The sequence below is a fragment of the Macrobrachium rosenbergii genome, chromosome 14 (genome assembly GCF_040412425.1).
Source record: "Macrobrachium rosenbergii isolate ZJJX-2024 chromosome 14, ASM4041242v1, whole genome shotgun sequence".
Taxonomy (NCBI): Eukaryota; Metazoa; Arthropoda; class Malacostraca; order Decapoda; family Palaemonidae; genus Macrobrachium; species Macrobrachium rosenbergii.
In genome coordinates this window covers 54,682,840-54,707,137 of record NC_089754.1, presented here as the reverse complement: position 1 = coordinate 54,707,137, position 24,298 = coordinate 54,682,840, and the positions used below count along the sequence as shown (strand labels likewise).

The window sequence follows — 24,298 nt, the reverse complement described above, 5'->3', positions numbered from 1 at the left end:
CCAATCAATTGGGAAACCCAAATTTAATTTATCTTCTAATGGAATGAATGAGAAGTACTCTAGTCAAACCCCAACAGAAATTGTCATAATCTTCAACATTTTCAGTCCATCTACTCATAGATTCACAAAATCTTGAATTCACTGGGTGAAATATACTTCTTATATATAGAGAACAAACTCACTAAGCCAGCCACATGAAAGTTATGATTTTCAGCTTGATAGTTTGACTCTCATAACTAATTCTATGGAGACCATTCACGAATCTTTTGCCTGATCTCAGCCACCTGAATAGTGTTTCCCAGGTTTCAACTTTCTCACAAGAGTAGGAACTAAATTCTGTAGATGGGCTCTCCTATGAGTTACATTACAAGCGTCCTCGTAACTTGGTAGCCATCCAGGATAGTGGAGGAGGTTAAGACACAGAGATGAAACCTTGCACTAACTCTCAAGTGGCTGTCCCATCCGAGATTTTGCCTATAGGGAATACAGTGTATATACATACATATTCCAAAACACTCCATTACCTATAAGAGCTTTGAATGATACAATAGTTGGATACCTACTGAGGTTAATCATAGTATTCAGCTTTAAAGACCATTTTTATAAAAAAAAAAATCATAAAGATACTAAATACAAAAGTTGCAAATAAAGTGAAAACAACGGTTACACATCGACACTAACGTCAGTTACATTACGTGTCTCTCAGTATTAACATCTCACGGTACCTAAACATTAATTTGTACTAAATGTCAAGCGTAATATAATACAACAAATATTAGTGTCACACGTAGGTCTGCAGAACAAAAGGACCTATCATATTAATGGATTTCCATTACATATATATATATATATATATATATAATATATATATATATATATAACTAATATATATATATATATATATATATATATATATAACTGAACGAGGCAGGATAGACTAAGTGCTACGACAGACCTTTTCATTTCTCGAGTGATAAATCTAACATTATCTTTCATCAAACTGACAACATTCTAGTTTTCACAAACAGAGAAGCACTCACAGAGACATATACACAAATATACATGAAATGAATATACAAATCTTTGCCTAAGTGTATGCGTATATATATATTTGATCTATTCCCTTGATTAGGTTAGTTGTAAATTCACTTAGATAGTCTTCTCGAGTAAAGGTTACGTTTGAGAATGAAGCTAGATGGATCCACTGCTCTCGTATTATCTACCTAAACTATAATATATATATATATATATATATATATATATATATATATATATATATATATATATATATATATATATATATCAAAGTAGAAGGCAGTTGCTTTAAACCTGATGAACAGCATCGAGTTAGGGGAGAAGGAGAATTCCTTGTATTTCCTTTCAATGTACTTTATTGTGCTGACGTTTCAAGACCATGTGTCCCATTTTCAAAGCTATAAATTAAAAAGACAACAGAATTAAAAATAGACTCAGATTTTAAAACGAGAGAAAAATTTTTTTTTTTACATAAAAGTATAAAAAAACATAACAGAAAGGAACAATGAATACCAAATAGTGCTGAAGGCAAATCCTGAGTGACATTCAGGGTCCGTTTTGGTTCCAACGGAAACTCACGAGAGGTATAGAGGTGTTGACGTGGATTGAGTATTTAATTGGGGAACTAGTTGTTTAATAAAAGAGATTCTAGTATTGACAGTTGGTGGTCATTCGGAGCTTTGCCTATTATTTTGAAATCCTTGTAATTGATATTATATTTGCATTTTTTCCCGTGGTCTCTTATGCATGAAAATTCGGGGTTTGATAATTTAGCACCCGTTCGGTAACTTACGCCACGATGAGTCTAATCTCACCTTCAACAACCTACGAGTGGAGCCCACGTACTTCCCAGGTCACATCTGGGGCAATTAAACAGGTATATGACTCCCGAGGTCATCAAAGGGTGCAGACTTTCTTTATATTTAAACATAGACTTGATCGTCATTGGATTATTTGGTACTAGTTTCAATTCGACAGCCGGTAAATATTTGTTTATTATCTGTCGTAAATCTTGGTAAAAATGTTTATCGTAGATAAGCGGGACACTTGCATAGAAAGGTAGTTTAGGTACTGTTGGTATTCTGAATTTTGGTTGAAAAATATTATTTAAAAATTTGCGCAAATTTTTGTAAAATAGCTCAGATGGGAAACAGTTATTAATAAAATATTGGTGGAGATATAGAATTTCCTCGTGAAAACCATTCCAATCAGATGTTAAACTGAAGGCCCTGTGGAAGAGGGTAGATAAAGAGTTTAACTTAAAATTAAAGAAACAATGGCTGTAAAAATTAGAACCCAGACCGGTAAAAGTTTTTTTCCTAAAAATCGTGGTATTAAAATGATCATCGTGTCTTGAAACCATTATATCTAAGAAAGGCAATTTATTTTCACTTTCATATTCGACTGTAAACTTTATGTTTGGATGCATTTGGTTGGCATACTCAAGAAATTCATCTGCTCTATCTTTGTTCCTGAGCAGTAGAAAGGTGTCATCAACATATCTGCTGTAAAAAAGCGGAAGGCAAGCCAAAGGGCAATCGTCCAGCAGGCGCTCCTCCAGGGAGCACATAAAAATATTTGCAAAGGTAGGACCTAATGGAGATCCCATGGCCATTCCGTCAGTTTGAACATACGATTTCCCATTAAAAATGAAGGCTGTGTCCAGCACGGCCAATTGCAACAGTTTTTTAAAATCCGTGATATTAAAATTATTAAAAATGGTATCTGGGTTAGGAAAAATTCGGTCTAAAATAGTATCAATTGTTTCTTCCACAGGGACATTAGTAAAAAGTGACTCCACATCTAAACTAGCCATAAATATACCTGTTTAATTGCCCCAGATGTGACCTGGGGAAGTACGTGGGCTCCACTCGTAGGTTGTTGAAGGTGAGATTAGACTCTCATCGTGGCGTAAGTTACCGAACGGGTGCTAAATTATCAAACCCCGAATTTTCATGCATAAGAGACCACGGGAAAAAATGCAAATATAATATCAATTACAAGGATTTCAAAATAATAGGCAAAGCTCCGAATGACCACCAACTGTCAATACTAGAATCTCTTTTTATTAAACAGCTAGTTCCCCAATTAAATACTCAATCCACGTCAACACCTCTATACCTCTCGTGAGTTTCCGTTGGAACCAAAACGGACCCTGAATGTCACTCAGCTTTTGCCTTCAGCACTATTTGGTATTCATTGTTCCTTTCTGTTATGTTTCTTTTTATACTTTTATGTAAAAAAAATTTTTTTCTCTCGTTTTTAAAATCTGAGTCTATTTTTAATTCTGTTGTCTTTTTAATTTATAGCTTTGAAAATGGGACACATGGTCTTGAAACGTCAGCACAATAAAGTACATTGAAAGGAAATACAAGGAATTCTCCTTCTCCCCTAACTCGATGCTATATATATATATATATATATATATATATATATATATATATATATATATATATATATATATATATATATATATATATATATCTGCTCACCAACAACTTTAATTTACCATTTCCACTTTCATATCTACTATCAGTTTTCTCAACAAAATATTCAGGTCACGTGATCTTTCATCTTGTGACGGCATTACTTGCGAGTTTGGCAGGCTGGGTTAATTTACTTTCAAATAACAATTATACATTATACGGTTCTCTTTCCAAGTTGACTTAAATGAGGACAACGGATAGATTTCTGTCCTCTAAATTGGCACTGGAATCTACATCTATGATATAGTTATATTATACAAAAGGAAGACAGTATATATTTAGCGTTAAAGGAATGGCTTATTTTTTAGTTTTCTCCACACACATTTTCCTGATTTCACCCTTTCCTGTCATTTAATTTCAATTGCTGTACATGTAAAAGGTCCTCGATATGTGTCAGTTATAACCACAAAACCACATTAAAATGACTTTTTTTCAGCCTAATTTCTTACGATATAGGGAGGAAAATTGCTAAATGGGTTCACAGCAACGATGGTTACAATTTACGGTTACGTAAAAAAAAAAAAAAAAACTAACGAACTAGTTTGTGCAGTTAGCCTTTGATACTCAGTACCAGAATTTAACGAATAGGCATACGTAAAATGGTGCACGGGAAGCAATTTTAAATGAAAAACCAATCTGGTGTTTTTAGAAATTTCCTGAATGCAGTAAAATGCAAGCGCGGGATTTAGATGTGCCGAACAGCATTTTCAAATCTGGGTCGATGAATCCCCACTAAGAAACTTGCCCAAATTAATGTCTAAAATGTTCTCTACACTGGAGGTTAAAGAAGCACGTTTATACAGAAAATTAATCCAAGCATTCATTTTACTATTTCTTTTGCTAATAATTTCCCACGCCGAGGACTACACTAGCATATTATGACGGAATATCAGCTAGCTGGGTCGACTTTTCGTATATACAAAAAAAAAGTTCGACATATGCCTTCTGTGATATTTGCAATTAAATTTAGTGACCATGAGTCGGTTTGTTTTAACGAGTTTGTATTTGGCGACCAGAAAACAGTATCTTGCGATAAATGCTTTATTCCTATGTAGTAATATCTGAAACTTTTGCAATACTACCTTGCAGCCAATACAAAACCTACACAAATTCCTGCCTCAACTTCTTCGGTAAGTTGAAAATAATGAGTGGGGAAAGCGGGTGGCAAAGAAATAAGGTCGAGTAACTTATGTCAGATTCATGATGCATTTATGCACTGAATTTTACAGCATCAGGATCTTCAAGAAAACAATTTCCTCTCAATGTTCGACCCTAAAGTTTCCAGGCGCCCCAGTACTTATGAAAAAAAATGGCATCAATATAGGACATTATTTAAGCATGAAGTACCTATCCCTTTGACATATTAGCTGGGTAAAAAAATTGGTAAGAATTTTATCAAATACAGCATACAGTCTGTTAGCGTCGATATGATCTTTTATCTAAATAGCCCGTTTTTGTCTTATATTTCGTCGATACACTGCAGTGTCGTCCTGACCACCTATATAACTCTCATTTTTCATTTCGTCATTACATATTTTCCTTTGTCTCCACTCAATACAGGAATTTTGGCTACTAGCCCTACAGACTATTAACCAAAATACAGTCATAAAATGGGGGCCTAAACAGCAATTGACAATAGCCTTTTCATGTCTACGTCGACAGTAATTCTCTGATTTCGTGAATGCAAACCAACCAAGACGCTTTTCCGAAGACTTCGCGCTAATATGCTAATGCAAAGGAGTACTCATGTGTAACGGCATTTAAAAAAAAATTCATGGGGCTATTTAGGAGGACGAATAACAAAACCCACCTAAAAAACAATTCAGCCGTAGGAAAGGATACTCCCTTTTTAAATGACACACTATGCCTACTTAAAGGCGAAGTTACTAACACAAACATCTTCTATAGCATCTCATAATGGCGCCATAAGATGCAGCTGCCGTCACTCTGGTCGAATCATACGTTACATTACTCCTAATACAGGCAGTTTCCTTCCTTCAGAAGCAGTGCTATATGCATTTAGCCAAACAGCACACTGAATGCTACCGACAGACAAATCTGACGTTAACATGATACCCAAAGTTCCACAGGTACAGGCCAATTCTAAAACTGAAATTACGGGTTTTTAGCAACCATTAAAAAAATTTAATTTCTGGTAGTTTCCCCTCCATACGAACATGTACCACTTCTTGGCTATCAATATTGACTATTTTGCGTGAATTCCATTGGCAAGTTACCAGAAAATTTGTTTGTGTTACACCAACATAATACAATACGACGCAAACAAACAACAAGAGAGTAACTTGGACAAAATGTTTACAACAAGCGCGGATTTTATTCAAGGAACTTAATAAATTTCACTGACGGGTCAAGACTACAGACGCCCGCATTTGGGTTAACTTGAATGGCGCCCCCGCCCCAACCATTTTTTTAGTAGGTTATCTAAGGAAGACTGAACCAAAACATTCTTCCGATCTCGCAACATCCAAAAAAGTAATAATAATCTGGAAAGCTAGGTTCGTTATGGAATTTCAAAACACGTCCACTGCTCACATATTCCCATGAGTACAGTTATTCATCTTACTTGTTGCTTTTGGAGAAAGCATGCTAGCTCAAGTGTGTTTCGTTAAAACAACAATATCCTTGCACAAACTATTGTTTCGTTAAAATAACAATCCTTTTATAAACTATATTTATTGCTGGTTTCCCTAACGCGAGTTTGATGAACTCTGCTGTTTTAAAACTCTGTCATATAATTTTAGCACATTCAGTAACAAGCCTGGGGATAGCATGATCTAAATTACGTCACAATAACTCTTTTACTGGTTTCTTGGGTATTGTTCTGGTCCAGTGACGCTCACACCAGACTCCAAAGGAATGGCAGCGGTGTCTATGCATTGATTTTTAAATAAGCAATCGTCATTCACTTATGGTCAACCGTCCCGCTGCTGACCAAATCAGGTACACTAAAAACTGCCGATCATTTAGTATGGGTGTAGAGCTGTATAAACAATGCTTTATCTTAAGTAAACATGTTTTGGAATTTCAGTCTAATTCATGTGATGTAATTAACACTAACAATAAATATTCTAGTCGATGTAACGAAATTATCTTGAAAATCGGAAGCATTTCAAATAAGTTTCCTTTAATTGTGAAGGAACTTTCTCAACATCGTTGTTCATGACCTTTTTGATATTATTTTCTATAAAGGGTCGTAATTTTGTGCCGAAAGGGTCCTCAGTATTGCTTTTGATTCGTAACAAAAACCTTATTTTATTAGCCTATATTCAATTACTTGTAACTGGATTTGGGTGAGCTTTTGTTCGAAATTTGATGCGTCTCTCTATACAGCAGATTTCCGTTCCTTCCGAACTGTTCATGATCATACAACCCTTCACTTCTACACTAGGATTCATAAGAATTTGCATACCCAATAGACGTGAGCTTCTCACCGCATACTTCACGAAACTCAAGGATTTTTAGCGATATCGGAATGTAGTGATCTTCGTGCATTTCCAACATGAAGTGGACGACAAAAGACACTTCTTTAAGCCATAAATAGTCACCTCTTATAAAATCAGACAATCGGGAAGACTGCAGTAAAATATAGCTCATGACCCCCTAAAACAAGTGTTTGTTAAACTTGGAAATGACAGTCACTGATCTAATAAGACATTTATCAGTCATGTTACGGTTTTTAGGATTTTTTTTTATGTTTGGGAATGCATTGGCTACAGTGGATTCCAGATTTTCAATTCTTCCACTCGGCTCATCCGTAAAATCTAGATGTGGATATATCCAACCAATGTGAAAGTAAATAATTTTCTACTGAGAACAGTTTTATCTTCCTGAAACTCACTTTCACACAACTGTTCAAATATCCGTGTTATTCTCATGTTTATCTTCATTAAAGTACTGGGAACTATCCAAATTTTGACATCCTGGCTTCATGTTAAGGTTCCTTTTAAAACACACGACACATTCAAGTGGGTTCAGTGAAGTGCTTGCAATCAATGAGTCATTCTACACACAATATCGGCACAGCGTCCCAATCTGTGTTCAGGAATGGTGGCAAAGGAATGACGTTTATGAGAATTTACCAAAGGGGCATTACAATTCTCATATGTCACATCATTTCAGCTGACACTGGTACAGATACCATTCTACAACAATAAAAACACCCATCACCGATATTTGGTAACTGCTCTTCTCTTTGGCGCTAAGCCTAAGCGCTCAAGGATCTTCCGTCTTATATAGTTCATTATCTGTATAAGCAATATAATAAACATTTCTTTGTTCTCTTCGCCTCAATATCCGTTATGAATTCTGCAAGCTGTGCTCACAACAGTCAGTCCAAGAGCGATCTGCAGTATAAAGCTATGGAAATCGTTCTACGGAAACGTTCGCACTGCAATATTAACACTGTTTCTATTGTCGCCTACATAACGCAAGCATTATTTTTGCAGTGCAAAACGCAGGAGTTTTAGTTCTTATCAGTATGCTCAAAAGTGACTACTTACCTATTCATACTGCAACGGTGTATTATTATTATTAATAATACACCATGAGAACAGTTCTTTGCACATACAACGTCTTTGTTTGATATGCATCGTCTGCAACATCGTATCACGATGTCACAATTCCGAGATTTCTGTTGCACGCGCCGTTTCCAGAATTATTTCAAAATAAACAGCTCAAAAATAATTCTTAGTACTTACACATCAATTTGTATCTCGTAGTATCTAAGGGCAGATGAGCTTCGAAGCGTAATAATTCTGGAAAAAGGGAAAAAAATATTAGCGTAATAGTCACCAGAAACTGGAATAGGAAGTACAATAAAATATGATGATGGATGTTCACAATATTTTCTTCATGATACAGTATGTACACGGGAATGTTGGGCATCTTTTATCGAAGATATCATAATAGGAAAAATCCTCTTAGAAATATTGGTTTGTTGATCACGTTGTTACATAATCGTGACAATAGGATTTCATTCTTTAAAAAAATTGTTGTTTTCAGAAATAAGAAAATAAACGAATATCAATAACATGAACAGTTTTAAATCATGGGAATAGGCTATCTTAAATTCATCCTGTCTACCCAGTAATGTGGCACATTTAATGTAGAGTTTGCGACAGATCCTAGGCTAGCTCTCTCTGTCCTTGAAGAGTGACAGAAGTACAATACTTGCACAAAACTTTATATGACAAATGTTACATACGATCAATATAGTGAAATTCATCGATCATTAACTATCCGGTATCTAATATACAATACTGAAAATACCATAAAGCTTCTTTACTGAGAACAGTGGGTTTTCTTTTTCACTAAAACTAAATGCACTGGTTCACTTAAAATTTTTGCTTTGTAGTCACTGCAAGGTTTCTGAAACCTTGACTATTGCTTATCTTGTTACAATTACATTCGATAAAAAAATTACTTTCATAGGGCAAGCTTTTATATCAAGTTTTCGCAGCAAGGCTGAATTGCAAATATACATGAAATTTCTTTCTATTTGATATAACTGTTACTGAGATGTGTCACAATATTTCTGAGTACGATAACGCGAGTGATTGTTTTGCACTACCCTGTTACGTAACAGTGTTATGTCTGTGACAGACAATAAGATGTCTTTTCTCACTAATGATACTTTTTATATAACCCTATCACCATATTATATGGACAGAGAGGGTCTGTACCTTCGAAAATAATTGACCCTCATACCAAATTACTATGTTTCGTGCTGATACCTAGCTACCATTTTTTGATATGTTTTATCTACCGTATCTGCGACCTGCACCGACATCTTTCTCTCAGCGTACCTAACTTTATAACTTTTTCATCACTTGTTCCACTGAATTTTAAGTGGCATCGAATCCCATGACTGTTCGAAATAACTTTTTAAGTTTTGACAGCAAGCTGGCAAGCCTACCTGCTCATAATTCCAAGACTTCGCCGAAAGAAGACAAAAGGTAAACATTGTATAGGTCATATGCTGCCAAACCTTTATTGATTTTCAAGTAATTGGTTAAATGTTCAATAGTTTGGGGAATGAAATATAATTTACTGACGATTTCCTCGTATGACTAATTAGTTTTCTTCTGTGCTATGAGCATTCAAAGCTTGCGGTACAGGTATCCTAGTCTGACAGTCTCCTAGTTCCCTGTCTAGGTGTAGGATACCGTGATGGAATAGAAGGTATGGCGGTGATAAAAAGTAATTTTATACGTTTGAATTGATACGATTCTTTAAGAAAGTACATCACTTTGGGTTCATTTTCTACTGTTTCACTTAAGTAGGTTAGTCCTGTGGCACCAGCTGTCCTACAGTTGGGAAAGGGGAGGGCCAAAATGGGAAACCGGGTTTTTTGTGGATGGGAAGGAACAAAAATATGGATAGCAATAACAGCATTGGTGAAATATGCTCAAAAGACATGAGAATCTGTTGAAAAATATGTATGTTCATAGCCTATCTGTTATTTGTAGAGTGGGAAAATATTTCCTGGGAAGAACACACCATTGAGATTTGCTCAAGGTAATTGCTCCAGTATGTGAAGTTATATTTACAAGGATCCATCCTCGCTCTCGGTCTCTCCTTAACCTTTCCAAAGAGTAAGTTGAGGTAGAGAAGAAGAGGCGTTCCATCAAAACACTTTGATTTACCACAGTCTCCTTTAAGCCACTAGGGTGTCAAGAGGAATTGTGGTCAAGCTTCTGTGTTCAGTTTTGGGAAGGTTCAGATTTCCTTGAAACAGCGGCAGGACCCAAAATTCAAGAAAGGAACACTTATAAACCACATATGACTGAGATACACAATTGCTTAACAGAAGAGTCCTGGCTAATCACTGAACTTGCCCCCGCTGAACACTCAATAATTTCTTAGGGTTTTGTATTGCATTTATGAAAAAAATTTTCTTTCAAAGGTACAGTAATTATATAGCTTTATATCATGATATCCATAAGTACAATTTCAAAGAGAGTAATTTAATTTCTTTAATTTGTAGAGAAGTTCATTATCTATCAGGTCTAAGTTATGGTTTTTTTCAGATATGCAGTGATGAAGACTTCTGATGCATTTAACATTAATATCTTAAGAACCGTTATGAAATGACCGATACTCTCCTAGTGGATGTAAATAAAAGTACAGGCCTATGATGATCGTATTCACCATGACTGGAACTTCAGGATTACGTGTGCTTGACTGCAGGACCAGTTTATGGCTTTCACATAGAACAGTTCCGATACCGCCATCTTTGTCAGCGCAAAGTCAGTCAAGCACTCAAAAAAGATACTTGAACATTTACTCCCCACACAGTAAACCTCAACATAAGTTAATTGGGCAGTACACACTGAATCGATCATGCAAAAATTTAGAGATTGTCCGTAGCATGTCAACAAGGAGGGATCCTCCTGATAATACAGAAGAGCAGATGGCACCTCAGAGCACCAGAGAAAACAGAGGTGGTGGGAAAAGACTAAATGGTAATGGATTAAATAACATGATAAATTTAATGAGAGAAGGAAGTTCAGGATTACAGGCATTTGGTAAACAGCTTTCTGAAAAATCTACGTCACTAATCACAAGGATAACTCCTGAGATTCATGCGTCACAAACAATAGGTCAGGATACTATAAAAAAGGGGAAACCTGAAGACTGGAATGATATACTAAACAGATGGTATGTGAAATACCAGGATTTCATAGGCATCACAGACTTGAAAAGAGCTCAAGATAGAGTAACAGAGGTTAGTGTTTATGTGTTGATATGATTCTTGTTTGGAACAAAATTCAGTCAACTCTTACTGAATTCATTACAGTATATTGTTGTCAGCAGTGATATCATGTATAATATACATCATTCTATATAATATAGTTACTGTATTAAGAAAAGCTATTTTAAGATTAATTTTTAACTTGTTGTCAATCAGCTATCAGAGGGACTGCTTGGCACCCAGAGCCGGAGAAGAAATCTTCAGGCAGAACTGGAGGAACTTCAAGAACAACTTAATGTTAACCATCAACGCATCACCAAGGCAGAGCTATATTCTGAAGAACATTATCGACTGTTTGATCAGGTACTGGGAGTTAGAAGCACTGTATGTAGATTAAGTTCCTGTACATACACAGACCTCATAATTAAACAAATGCATCTTCCTGTTTTTCTTAAGTGGGATTTTCCAATTTATCGATGTTTATGAAAATCTGGGTTAACTAACCCAATAGTAAGGAAGCATCGCCTCACTTTTACAATTATTCTTTAATCGTTTAGATTTTACACAATACTTCCTCATCTTGTAATCTAGTTTGTCAAAATTACATACAATTAACTACAAATAAAAAAGTGACAACTGTTACATGATTGAGAAAAAAACTGCAAAATATTGAACAGAGCAGTAGGCTACGTACAGTAAAAATAACCAGCACATTGGATCCTAGCAGAAGGTAACTCACCAAAAAACGACAAATATTATAAACAAAACACACAAAACACAGATGAACTGTAAAAACACAGACAGTACATTGCTATAAACAAACAGCAGCACATCTGACTACTACTAAGGTGAACAAGGATGTGAATATTAGGGAAGTATATGCATGGATCTGAGGATTTGCTAAGCATGCATTGGAATTTTCTCGGAAGGGCCTTGCTTTGTGCACCTTGATATATTCCACACAATCTAGGGCTATTTTATGATTAATAGGTTTGTGTTAAAAACTTTTTACATGTTTTAAACTTAATATAGAAATAATTCATTGTATTATTACAGACTTCTGTAACAATTATGGCAGGCTTTGAAAATCATGGGAAACAAAAGTAATGTGTAGAAACATTTTATTTTTGTTGAATGCTAATTAGGAAGGTTACAAAAAAAAAAAAAAAATAGTACTAAATGATAAAATACTGCACAACAGGAAAAATGGTAAGACCACATTTTTCTTTGATGGCAACTAAAATGTTTAGTTTTCATATACAGTATTTTAACATTTCTCTCTATTATGTGTTTATAATACATACTGTGTATACATTTACTAAAATTTTGATTTTGACTCTAGGCCCGTGACATGAATGCCAGGTTGAAGGAGGTCAGAACAGAATTTGAAAATTGCGAAAGGATAGAAAGGGATACTTTCACTCAACTCTCAGCCGCCATACGAGATTGTCATGAAAGAGAACGCACGCAAGCAGAGCAGAGTAAATACTGGTAAGGGTGCTTCACATTTTTAGTCAGTACTGCTAGAGTTTCTTGTAGATTTTCTTATGATTAGTTTCTTCTTTATTGCATTATTTCACTTTCATGCTCTCATAAAATTGTCATAAAAGTTCTTAGGTCCTCTATTCGAGTCTAAACTCACTGGTGTACTGCATTCAGATAAAGTATGAGCCATTGCCCTGCACACGTAGTGTTCACCAGTCTCAGAGGCTTACGTTCTCCACTAGCCTACATAGTTAGGATATGTTCATAATCATCTTAGGCATCATATTCTTTGTGGCAATTTAGATAACAGACATTACCATAAATTAATCTGTCGAGACATTTATGAATGGTTACTGTTTAGTGATGCACTAGTCAAGGAGGAGGTAGATACTACACAACAGTGTAAATAAGTGAGGTCAAGGAAAGAATTTCAACCAGAACATCGCAAACCATTGGCTCATCTGCCAATTTCTGATTCTGCAAAGACCCAGGATATCATGCAGAAAGCAGAAGTAGATGAAGACCTACAGCTGATGAGACTTCAGGCATAAAGGGCACAAGACAGATGAGAGTAGAGTGAACATATTTTACATCCAACTCCATAAAAGGAAAAACTGCCATAAAAGCATTCATTATGATGATGATGGAAATTTAAAGAAGGAAGATCCATGTCTGTGACTACATATAGTTCAGCTCTTCGGCTGAGACTCTTTTCCAAAAATCTGAAGCCTTTGAAAGAAATCTGAGAGGTGGGGTTGTCTCCAGTCAAGACTTGTCCCAATATGACATTAGTGAAGTTTTCTAGGATTGTATAAGGGCCTTTCATAAATTTAATCTAGAAGACCTTCAAAGACCTTCACACTGAGAAATTTCAAGATCATCATAGTATCCCTCACTTGTTAAAGATCTTCATGCATGGTTTTTTCACATAAATTACCCGTTCTTTGTTAAGATTCAATCCAAGAAAGAGGGTGATGCTACAGTATACACCATACCCACATTTGTGGAACTCACTAGTTGTTGAGACAGACACTTTTCTTTGTACAGTTAGATTCACATAAATTGCAAGATGTAAGAATTCTAACACTGCAGGCATGGATAATTCTCTTTGCATAATACTATAAATAATTTAATTTCGAAGATAAAAATTTTCTATCAAGAAAAGTCAATTGCAATGCAAGAATTTCTCACGCTGAAAGGTCTTTTAAACTATAATTTAAGAAAATTTGCCTGTTAATCAGTGCTGGATCCATTACCTCTAAATCTACCTCCTGAGCATTATTACTTTTAACCCCATAATGGGATTATCTGACATAGAAAGTATTAGCAATGTTAGAAGAGTTGTAGAGGCCATGCTATTAGCTAGGCTCTACCCCATTCAGTTAATTTTCCATTAAGTTCTGAGATATTACCGTACAGTTGGCCTTATTACTTAATAGTAAAGAAATTAAGTATACTGTACTGTGTAAGCAAAATTAGTATTGTGAATATAATGGTTGTGTTAAATGATCCCCATGGTGACTATAGTGTTTACTGCTGCTAAAAATCTGTGGACTTCAGTCTCCAGCTTCCTTAGAACTAAAGTTATTTGTCATTTATGAAGTACATAACTGTTTAATGATACTCTCAATTGAACATTTTAAAAATCTTTCATGCTTGATACATATACATCATTGCTTTGTGAGGAACGCCCATCTTACCACCAGCTTTGGCTTTCTTTTCTGCTGAAACTAGTAATTTGTATGGAAATAACATTTACCTATGAACTGTAAATTTTTAAAAATGACTTCTTTTTATAAATTGAAAACTTGCTTGTTCCAAATATGCTCCTCTTTCATCCCGTACAGTAGTCCCTCTTATCTGAAAGTTTCCACGACCTACTGCGAATAATAGTGAACCATGCACAGACCCCTTTATTGTAATGTGATTTCCACATATGCACATAAATATATGGTAAACACTAAAGCTAAATTAATACAAAACTAAAGAATACTTTGGATTACCAAACAGTATGTTTTCTCTCTCTCTTGCTCTCTAATGAAAGGGACTCTGGTGTTTTAGCTTACAGTAAATGAGGCTGTAGTGTAGTGAAGAAAATACAATGGCATATATTGTGCCAGCCATAGGGTAATCAGAAACAGATGGTATGGGGAACAAAGAGAGACGACAACATACTGTGCAGGGCATGGTGGGCCTGACAGTTATTTTGGGGTGCCTGCCATAAACCACTGAAGGTTGAATCCACTTATCAGCTTGTGGATAAGAAGGGATTACTGTGAAGTGCAGTTTAGTACAGAATTCTAGCTTTGTATAAAACTGCATCATTAAATAAAACTTTTCAGAGGTTTAAAAAATAGGAATAAATTCCCATTTTAATATTGCTTTCATTTTCAGGTCCATTATAGCATCAATTGTATCTGCAGCCTTAGCTTCAGTTATCACATCAATTAATAATTGGGTGAGAATTCGAGAGATTAAAGACCATGTTTCTGCTAATAACCAGTTATTGTTGGAAGGCTATCAGAAGATGCATGAAGATATTGTTTTAGCTGTGAATGCAGGTATGACCAATACAGTGGCTGCTGTAGCTGAGAATAACAAGTCCCCAGGCCAGATTGAAGCAGCAGGAAGAGTAGAGGAAAAATCCATCGTAAAGAGCCCTGTTGAACCCACCGCCTTTGCTCCAAGTTCACAAGTGAAATTATGTGAGGAAGATGTAATATTATTAGGCAAGACATTTGGGGAGTCTGTCAAAGAGGTGATGCCTGGTCTGTTGGCAAACGAAAGAAAGGCCATTGAAGAAAAGATTCTGCCACAATTTGAAGCAATCTTTGGTCAGCTTAAGGTGGTATTAGAAGGGAACCAGGCATTACTAGAGCTTATGTCATCTGGGAAAAGTGAGGCTGTAAAAGAATCCCTGGCAGAAGAGATGGCTAAATTCGAAGTCTCTCCACCTTTACCAGATGAAAGTGCTAAAGAAGCGCTTAAAACCGTTGTTGTTGAATACAGTTACAAACACATTGCATCTGCCATGGCTGTAGGGGCAGGTATTGGAACCTTAGCTACAGCTTTCCTATTAGGTTCCTTTAGTGGAGGTTCTGTTTAGTGGTTTTTTAACTGTGAACAGAACGTTGGTGTTGGTAAGTTGATGCAAATGTCTATTATAAAGTGTAATTGATTGTCAGTGGTTACTAACTCTTAAGATTCAATTTCTGAGAACTGTTTGAATCTTTTTGTATCTTTCAACTTTTTATAGGTACAGTTTCGATTTATGAATTCACATGGTTATTCTCTTTTCCAAATAAAGATAAGAAAATTTTTAATTTGTAAATACAATATACAGTACAGTACTTATTTTTTTTATAGCCTTGGCTATGCAAAATATATAAAACTGATGTTATACACATTTTAAAAGTATGATGAGAATGCTAAACTATTACTAATGATGCTGAGAGAGAGAGAGAGAGAGAGAGAGAGAGAGAGAGAGAGAGAGAGAGAGAGAGAGAGAGAGAGAGAGAGAGAGAGAGAGAGAGAGAGAGAGAGAGAGAGAGAGAGAGAGAGAGAGAGAGAGAGAGAGAGAGAGAGAGAGAGAGTTTTGTGATGAAAGAACAGTGGATCACTTTAGGGAACAGATTCCTGTAACTCTGCACAAGGTCATCTCGGTAATTACTTTGTGTTTTTACTGGGCTGTGACGTCAACTGGATCAAGTTGTTATAACAAAGTCATGCTGGTTTAGGACCATTTCAAAATGACTTGATATTCATTTGTGTGGTAAACCTGTTTCTTCATTCTGTCGCTGTTGTGACACTTGTCAAAGTAGCAAGTCTTGAGGTTTGTTTACCTCAAAGTAGCAAATCTTGCAGGTTTGTTTACCAAACATCTTTAAATAGTATGTACACTACAAAAATTGATAGTAAGTTTGGAACATTCAGCACTTTTAACCATTACCCTTCACTGGTAACAATATTTTTCCATTTTCCTTTTCTAATTCTAAATACATACTGTACCAGTTTTACAGTGGTAAGACATTAGTGCAGTACACTTGACATAACTATATAATATTAGTGTAATGGATAGATGGGGTGTTTACAACGAAAATCTTATAGGAAAGTGCTGTTGAAGAAATACTCTTATGCCAGTTATTACATCAGGTAAAGTCCAAGAGACATAAATGTCTTTAATAATTGTAAAAACAAATAATTAAGTCTTAGAGGAAAGGAGAATTGATAAAAATTACATTGTGGGGTAAAGTTATTATTATAAATTCTTTAAAATATAAAAATATCAAGTAAATAATATGAGTTGTAGGAAATATACGAATTAATGAGTAAAGGAAGATAATAGCAAAACAGGAGAACACTGAATATACTAGCATTAGCAAATACTGTACTGGAAATTCTTTTCAAGTATATCTACTATACAAGGACATAAAAGAGAGGGTTGAAGTTAACAAAGGGTGCATAAAATTGCCCTATCACCTTCATGCCCACATTCATGGTCCAAAAATCTATAGATGATATTGGCAACTTATTCGTCTGAAAAGGGATTATATAAATACAATAAATACAAAATTACGGACATTGTTATGATGTGCATAACAAGATTTTGTGTGTTCTTTGGTAAAACAGGCATGTAGCCTACACCATACAGTATTAAAACTGATTTACATTGTGGTAATTTTGCCAGAATATGTGGGTAAAAAAATTCACAAAGTATTTTACATGGTCTAATAAAATTAAGTGATGAACTTTTATATTTCTAACCTCAGTTTTCTGGTAAATGAAGCAAAATCTAGTCATTCCCAATGAGGTCGTTGATTGTTTACGATGTTTTAACATATGGATAGAGATTAAGAAGAAACATATTGTCTTATTTATTAAGTGCTTGGTTGAGTTTATTTATGTAGAAGTTTCATGTTTCCTCATATGCATTTTTGTATTTGAACATTACACACTAATGTGAGATATTTCAAATCTTGTCATTTTTATTTTAAAAAATCAGTTCATATGTGCATGGCCTCCACATCTTATAAAAGCTAATACAGGCATTGTACTTATCTTGAAACTGTATGTTGGAAGAACGTCATTATGTAACATTATATAAATACGTACTGTACCTGGTACAGTTTAGCTCTGGATGTTACTTAGCAGCCACTTATGTACACATTTTTTGGGTTCTGGTCCTTGTTCTTTTTCTATAAGCTGGTCCGAATTTCTTTTTAATATCACATATGGTATAACTTCATTTTTTAACTTATCTGTTTACGTGTTCATTTTTTTTGTTTCCCCTTTATCATGATTTATATTTGTAAATGTGTATGTTACTCATTAATCTTGCATTGCAGTAATGTGTTGGGTTCTCACGAGATGACTTGAAATAAGTTTTTGCTTTTTCTTGTAGCAGGCTACTTCCTTTCAAGGAAGACCCTGAAGATGTTTGTTGCTTAACACAAAGTTTTCTGCAGTGCTGATGGTCATGTTTTCTTTGCAACATGGCTTGAGAAGTCTAAAGAATTTTAGAAACATTGTCCGCTTATGAAGTTCCAACGATTGTTGGTTCTTTCTTCGTCTGTTCTTTAAGAATCTCGATTTAGTATTTTCTTGATGAGTGTTCTGGTTTCTTTATACTGCACCTTCATTGAAGGAGGAAGATTCAATGGCTTTGGGTCCCTGTCTCGTAGGCTTCCAGTTTTTGACCACACTTGAAAGTTAACTGTTACTTAAGTAAGTATGACTTCAGAATTTCGCAGTGTATAAAGATTTCTTACAAGTCCATCTTTATGACTCCTTTAAGGAAAACTACTCTAGAATTACCCATAAATGGTTTATCTTCACTTGTCACAATGCATAAGTCAGCCTTTAAAAGATGTTACTTTAAAACTGTTTTAGTGCAAGGGCTAACCGAACAAGCAATAAAAGGGTCGTACATAAGAGTGCTTGCTATGGCGGAAGGGAAAAGGTATGGCATGATCATTGAAGAAGCCATGAACAAAAAAATATTTAAAGCGGGTTTAGTGTCATTACCAATACTTCAAGCTTACTTATCCAGGGTAACACAGAATGCCTATTTGCCCAGTTGCTGGATGACACACAAATATGTACAGTAATTAGGCCTACATCATTAACTGTTGAATATTGTAAGATTCATGAACATTGTAAGAGACTTGTCCAAACTAAGGTGTGAGGCTGGTTTGGAAAATTGAAGATTTTAAAAGCAAAATAAATGCATGATGAAACACTACAAAGATGTTATTTATTGTGGTAGCCTTAGTAATACTAGAATAGAGATATTTGGAAGGGTAAGCTTGCATTAACATTTTAATTGATTTTATATTTTTTTGTATAATTTCCTAACATTTTAGTCCATACAAAGTGTAATGAAGGAATGAGTACTACAGTATATTTTATCAATAATTATAACAGGGCCTTTCATATTAGTTATGATATACTGCAGTCATAGAGAAAGGTTCTTCATTTTTCTTGTAACTTCAATGTAAAATTTTATATCATTCCTGCATCAATACTGTATATCTTTGTCATTGCATTTAATGGTTGGTGATAATTCAGTCAAGTCCTGGAATGCAGAGTGAATGTTTGCTTTGCAGAACCAGACTTTGGGGGTGAGAAGAACAACATTTCTGGAATACAATTTGAACTCAAACCAAAGCAGTGTAAATCTTTGTTTCCATGAATTGCAGCTAACATTATACTGTATTTTATTATGTTTGTAGGTTGTGAAAGTATACAGTATACTGTAAAATAAAAATTCTGAAAAGACTGAACAATGAATTAATGAACAATGAAATGGGAGTTTTAAAACCCAGTACTGTAACTTTTTATATATTTCAAGAAATATCTTTGTGAAATCATTTTGGTTATTTACACTTTTCAAAAATATATGAAAAACTTTGTTGAATACTAGGAGGATAAAGAGAACATAGAATGCTGTCCTTGATTTAATCTAATAGAAGTGGTATGGACTTCCAAGTGATTCTTTTAATTAAATCCTTCTCAAGAATTTTTTCACCTGTAAAATGAAAGCATAAATGAAGAGCCTCTGATATTTATTTTTATAATCTTACGTTAGGTGACTGGGACTTCAGTAAAACTCTAGTTGTTGTCGTTAATATCTCCATAGTATGTGAAAGAATGTTTGAGTAAGACTATGGTAGCTATGCTTTATACCTAAGACTTTACTCTGCCTTTCAGTAAACTTATTCTTTAACATTTCAGCTAACCACCTTATTTGTTATTCCAGATTGTGCTACATCTGTTCCTTCTCTGTTTAAATTGTTTTCTGGAGAGTTCTGTATTCTCACCTACTCTCCTAATATTATTCTCCTTGCAGTTGAATACATTTCTATGTTTTTATTAATTTGTTAATTTATTTTTTGTTTTAATCTGTGAGATTCCTTCTTTCTGTATTTAACTTTACCTCCTCTTACTTCTTCCTAATGAACGCCATATTCTTTGGAAGCTTGAATTTCAAGTCAATGGCCCCTGTTGGTTTGTTACATATGAATAGGTTTCTGAATAATAACAATAATAATTATACTGAAGATTCTATGATTCCCTATTCAGGTTCAAACTCAACTATGGCTGTCAAATATCCTCACAAGCTTGTTAATTCAAATTTAAATACTTCAAAATACTGTATAGGCCTCGGTAATATACTCTGGGATATTCAGAATTTCACCCACTGTAATACTTAATGTAGACTATAATGAACTTAGTACAGAATCCTTAAAATAGAGAAGGAAGGTTCTTTGCTTTTGTTATACTATACAATTAAAAAAGCTTCCATATGAACCTAACCATTTGCTATGGCACTAAATATCCACTTAAAGAACCCACCCTTCTACTAGGCCACTGAAAAGCTCCAAATTAAATAACTCCCTTACAACCCAACCACTAAGATTCTAAGGGATTGCAACCCCAAACCTTCTCAGATAAGAAAACGAAGACTAGAAGATATTACTATTTACTATTCAGATAAAAAAGCCATAAATTGCATTATTAAATAATTATGAGGGCATGAAAGCCAATGCATTGTACAATGGAAAATTTGTTGAAAGAACATTTGCTTTAAATTGTGGCATGAGGTGTACTAGCATCAACTTTATTTACAATATATATTTTACCAGTTCGTTACATTACACGTTTGATGATTACGACTGAGACTATCTGCATTTTATAATGGATGGGGGAATTTAATATCAGAAAAAGACAGAATTAAGTGACGCTAAATTGGTGTTATGTAGTAATGGACAGACCAAAAAAAGAATTTTTACTGTGATGGTGAGTTGGTTAAATGCACTGATGGAGAGTTTCGATCAAACGATTACTCATATACAAGAGAAAGGCTCCTGTTTTCAATGTCTGTGCCATCTTGCTGGCTTTGTGGTATATAGATGAATTACCTATCTTCACCCACCACCTCAAGGGCTTGGTAGTATTCACTGCTTCTGCTTGAGAATGATCCTTAAGATACATGGACTCACAGAGTGACAACCATGAAAGTCTTGACAAGACACATTCTGATTCCATTTACAAGGCCAAAGTAGGAAAATATGGTGCTGGATCAGTCAACTTATTAAAATGCGAGTCAGTCATGTTTTGGGCAAAATATTGTATGGCAATATGCAGAAAGAAAAATTCTCCCACCTAAAATCCTTGGTTTCCTTGTGAATTGCTATTAACTATTGGATGGAGGGGGGAAGAGGCCACAAAAATCACTAGCTTGCACCAATAATAACAGTTACAAATGCATAATCCTCATTATAACCAGTAAAAAAAAATATGGTTCAATTATTTGGCTCTGAACCTAAGTATCATAATATTAGGCCTATTTACCCACTGCCTAGGTTGCATTAAATTAGGATGCATCCCTATAATTCACTATCTTTTGTTCTCCTCTTCCCATAAATGAAGCTGAGTCTCTCACTAAGAATGAAATAAACAACTACAGCACTTTCTGCCATTGTTCTCCGAGAAAAGTTAGGCCATCACAAAGCAGTACAAGGAGATCCAGAAAATAAATGAGATAACCGCTAAGGCTCTTAATATGAAACTGGGAGAATCTCTACAACTGCATTAAGAATTAAGTCTGTTACCAGCATGACAGAAGAATGGAGGCAGGAATGGATGCAATGTAATGCAGAGTGCTAAAAACTGATGCAGCTGTGGGCTGAAAGAACACTGCAAACAACCTTTTGTATTGCCAAGAGTGCAACACATGAGGTCCGCTAATGGTACTACTCCCTTGAGGTGGCTTCCCACAATGGTCCTTTAATTAATGTTATTCTATGCACATATCAATTTGTCAAAACCACTCCCAGAGCTATCAAAAAGTCCCCTTTACAATCAGACAGCAATAAAGGCTTAAAATACCATTTACCATATATCTTCCAACAGTTCAGATTTAATTATAAAATTGTATGTACCTTAGGCCTACCGAACATAACTACTGTGTATAAATTTAGTAAAATTCACTTTGTCGCATTTTGGGCTGGAAAATATAATTTTCATATGTTTTAATGTGTGACTTGAACATTTCTCATGTTCACTTCATTACCAAATTACCTAACCAACCACACCTAACCTAACCTAACCTAAAGAACAAGGTCCCTACCTTAGTGCAAGATATTAGCCTAAAAACATTCCATGAACTTGATTTACTCTGAATGAAAAGTATCAATGGGACTAAGATCCTTGTATTTTACTTGTTTTGTGTTTTCCCCCCACCCAAACATCCCCACTTTCCCACTATGGTCCCCCTGACTGTAGGATACACGGGTTAGGTCCATTATCCTCAAAAGTACTCATATGTTAACGAAACAAATGTCAGAAACTTTAAAAGCACTCATTAAAACATGGGAATATAACATTTTCAAATCTATAATGCAATAATAGTTCGAAATAAACTAATAAAAAAAATTTAACTCATTATCAAAATTCACCTACAGCATTGCTGACACAGCGGGCCTATGTGAAATTCCACACCTGTCTTTCCTGTGCTTTAACTTCTACTGATCTCCACTTATCTGTTTAATTTCTCTAAATATTCATCCAAACTGGTATTCCAAACTTTACGATGAACTCAGGGGGGCAGCTGACACTGGGATATCATTTACGTTCTCCCAAGGATTGTGCCAAGGACCGCCCCTTTCAACATGATCTAGACATATTTTATTGAATTACACCAAGAGCAAATGTTAATAAAAATGTCTACAATCAACAGAGCTACTACTGGAGGTACCCAGTAACAAAAAAAAAAAAAAAAACTTTTAACTTACATTATGACAGTTCTTCTTAACATTTCACAGTAACTAAACGTTGCACACAAGTATTCACAGTCACAACCATTATTAACTACAAAGATGGGGGTACCAACTTTAAAATAAGTTATTCCGGTAAGAAAATTAATCCAAAGTTCATGCAACTGAATGAGATCATGGACCCTCTGCAACAAAATATAAAAAAAATAAGTTTATCTTTGATGGAAATGTATCAGGACTTCATTTTCATAAAATATGTCAGTAGCAGCATGGCAACCTTTATTGCTCATGAACTCGTCTCCATCTTATCCATACTTCCACAACGTGTAGACCTACACTAAAAGTTTCCTTCTCTTCATGACATTCTTTAAGGATACACAATTTCTTCCAACCAGGTCTCTCGAAATTTCTCATTGTTGAAAAGCTACGTTAACTGTCAGTATCTTTATTGACTGCCTAAATTCACAATGCTTATCCTCAAACACTTAACGGTTAAGAAATTACTGTATATCACATCGAAAATGCCGAGCTTTCATAATTTTCATTTAACTTAGAGTCAGTTCTAACAAAGACCTATTCCTCAATGGCAAGACCTCTAAGGTCACACTCAAACTTCGTCTACTGAACTGAAGTAAACTTGTATCCTGCCAGTGTGGCAACAGTTGTATGTGAAGGTTATTCTTTTTTAACATTCTATACAACACTGACAACTCACCCTATGAATTTGGGCGCACAGATGACAGGAAACAATTACCAGATCACGAAATAAGGATATGTAGTTCACTGAAATCACCCAGAAATCTACTGCTTGCAATAGATAGGACCATCCCTGTTATTTTATTAGCATGGACTTCCCCATTTGTACCCACGTATCCTTTATTAGGCTACGTAATAATTATATACTCTAAATCTTAAAAACGACCAAGAACCAAAACTTTGAGATGACATTTTTCTTATTAAATGCGTCTTAGAAAGAAACAATAGTTTAGCTTTTAAAAGAACTCCCCTAGTAGACTAATCGAGCCTGAAACTTGTAAGTTGTCAAAAAGCAGAAAATAGAGATGCTCTCATATATATATATATATATATATATATATATATATATATATATATATATATATATATATATATATATATATATATATAATAGAGATAATTAGTACTTAGTGCTTCGTAATTTCGTAATTTAGTGTTTTGTCAACAGGGCGGCGCTGCTTGCAACTGCATATACCTTTTCATTCCGTGACCAAAATGTTTTAAATTTGGCCATTTTTTTTTTTAACTCTGTGGTCATGAAAAAT

The 24,298-nt window shown here is 34.9% G+C and overlaps 1 protein-coding gene and 1 long non-coding RNA gene across 3 annotated transcripts in view; one reads left to right on the top strand and one right to left on the bottom strand.

Moving 5' to 3' along the window:
* The window catches only part of LOC136846164 (uncharacterized), a 38,385-nt gene extending 15,249 nt beyond the window's left edge, over nt 1–23,136 (bottom strand). The window contains exons 1-2 of the long non-coding RNA XR_010855338.1: nt 23,016–23,136; nt 8,240–8,296 (exon numbers count right to left, since the gene is read on the bottom strand). This is a non-coding gene — a long non-coding RNA (uncharacterized lncRNA). The remainder of the gene's footprint in view (nt 1–8,239; nt 8,297–23,015) is intronic.
* On the top strand, nt 9,329–19,707 carry LOC136846162 (uncharacterized). Of its 2 annotated transcripts, none has more exons than XM_067116946.1 (5): nt 9,329–9,496; nt 10,571–11,268; nt 11,452–11,598; nt 12,578–12,726; nt 15,115–19,707. In XM_067116946.1, the coding sequence occupies exons 2-5, from the start codon at nt 10,675–10,677 to the stop codon at nt 15,824–15,826; spliced, it is 1,602 nt and encodes a 533-aa protein (XP_066973047.1). In that variant the 5' UTR covers nt 9,329–9,496; nt 10,571–10,674; the 3' UTR covers nt 15,827–19,707. The 2 variants fall into 2 exon arrangements, with proteins under 2 accessions (XP_066973047.1, XP_066973045.1); XM_067116944.1 differs by lacking the exon at nt 9,329–9,496 and adding an exon at nt 9,613–9,722 and having other exon boundaries at nt 15,115–16,222.
* Nucleotides 23,137–24,298: the final 1,162 nt, after the last annotated feature.

Bases quoted from the DNA above. Each gene is read 5' to 3' on its own strand.
- LOC136846162 (XM_067116946.1), top strand. From the start codon at position 10,675: ATGATGATCGTATTCACCATGACTGGAACTTCAGGATTACGTGTGCTT. The intron at 11,599-12,577 runs GTACTGGGAGTT...TTTTGACTCTAG, and splicing joins ATTATCGACTGTTTGATCAG to GCCCGTGACATGAATGCCAG. The intron at 12,727-15,114 runs GTAAGGGTGCTT...TTTCATTTTCAG, and splicing joins GCAGAGCAGAGTAAATACTG to GTCCATTATAGCATCAATTG.